The 1,504-nt window shown below is 38.4% G+C and overlaps 1 protein-coding gene across 1 annotated transcript in view; it reads right to left on the bottom strand.

Moving 5' to 3' along the window:
* IQCG (IQ motif containing G) overlaps positions 1–1,504 on the bottom strand; it is a 40,165-nt gene that overhangs the window by 25,488 nt on the left and 13,173 nt on the right. Inside the window, 1 exon segment of the mRNA XM_012813823.2 lies at positions 1,118–1,252. Within this exon segment, the coding sequence (XP_012669277.2) occupies positions 1,118–1,252 (135 nt within the window).

The raw sequence follows: 1,504 nt of genomic DNA on the forward strand, positions 1-1,504 counted from the left end.
CACAGTGCCCGGCTATTTTTTGGTTGCAGCTGTTATTGTTGTTTTGGCAGGCCTGGGCTGGATTCAAACCCGCCACCTTAGGTGTATGTGGCTAGCACCATAGCCACTTGAGCCACAGGCACTGCACTGAGAAATTATTGATAATAAATATATATATATACATATATATATATATATTTCAAAATAGAATAGGAACATATTTAAAAAATGGACAATGTGCCACCTTTTATTCTCCAATTTCACTCCTATTAGGTAACCAATATTAACCTTTTGATATATATCCTACATCTTTCCACTTATTTACTTAATTATTTTTATTTTTTATTTTTGAGATAGTTTCACTTTGTTGCCCTTGGTAGAGTGCTATGTCATCATAGTTCATGGCAACCTCAAACTCTTAGGCTTAAGTAATTCTCTTGCCTCAGCCTCCCACTAGCTGGGACTGCAGGTACCTACCACAATGCTTGGCTATTTTTAGAGATGGGGTCTTACTCTTGCTCAGGCTGGTCTCTAACTTCCTGAGCTCAAGCAATCCACCTATCTTGACCTCCCAGCGTGCTAGGATTACCTGTGTGAGCCATGTTACCTAGCCTTTTTTTTTTTTTTTGAGTCATAGTCTCACTTTGTCACCCTCAGTAGAGGCTGTGACATCATAGCTCACAGCAACCTCAAACTCTTGGGTTCAAGCGATCCTCTTGCCTCAGCCTCCCAAGTAGCTGGGAAAAGAGGTGCCCACCACAATGCCCTAGAGACGGGGTATCCCTCTGGCTCAGGCTAGTCTCAAACTCGTGAGCTCAAGCAATCCACCCACCTCGGGATCCCAGAGTGCTAGGATTACAGGCATGAGCCACGGTGCCAGGCCAGTGGCACTTTATTATTTTTATTTTTTTTTTATGCATACATGTGTTTTTTAGGTTTCCACTTTTTGCCTTCACAAAATTAAAAAAGTTTAAAATTTAATAACAATAACAATGTTTAAGATAAGGACTAGAAACAAAAACCTCGTAAAGAACAAACTAAGATTTGTTCATTCAGAAAAAAAATCAGACAATTGCTGCATCAAAATATTAAGCCAAATAGCACTTTAAAATACAACAAAACAAATAAACAACTTTACTCTGACCTGATAATGATATCATAGAAATGCATTTTGTTTTCCCTCTCTTTGTTTAAAGCTGCTAGGAGATCAGTGAAAGTGCCTGAATCATTCAACTCCTTAATGGTATCTGCAATCACATCACTGAAAAATTGCCTGTGAAGAGGAACAAAAGAGTTAATAAAATATATTTCCTACATTCACAAAAGCCTACAGAAGTCATCTAAGTTAAGACTGAGAGGGAACATCACAACTCAATTGTAATTATCCCAGGAATGCAAAAATAGTTTTGCAAAAACTATTCCTGTAATTATCCGAGGAATGCAAAAATAGTTTCACATTAGAAAATCTAAAATAGGCTCCATGCCTGTGGCTCAAGTGGCTAAGGCACCAGCCACATACACCTAA

Source organism: Otolemur garnettii, unplaced genomic scaffold (assembly GCF_000181295.1).
Source record: "Otolemur garnettii isolate 467f Iridium unplaced genomic scaffold, OtoGar3 scaffold00310, whole genome shotgun sequence".
Lineage (NCBI taxonomy): Eukaryota > Metazoa > Chordata > Mammalia > Primates > Galagidae > Otolemur > Otolemur garnettii.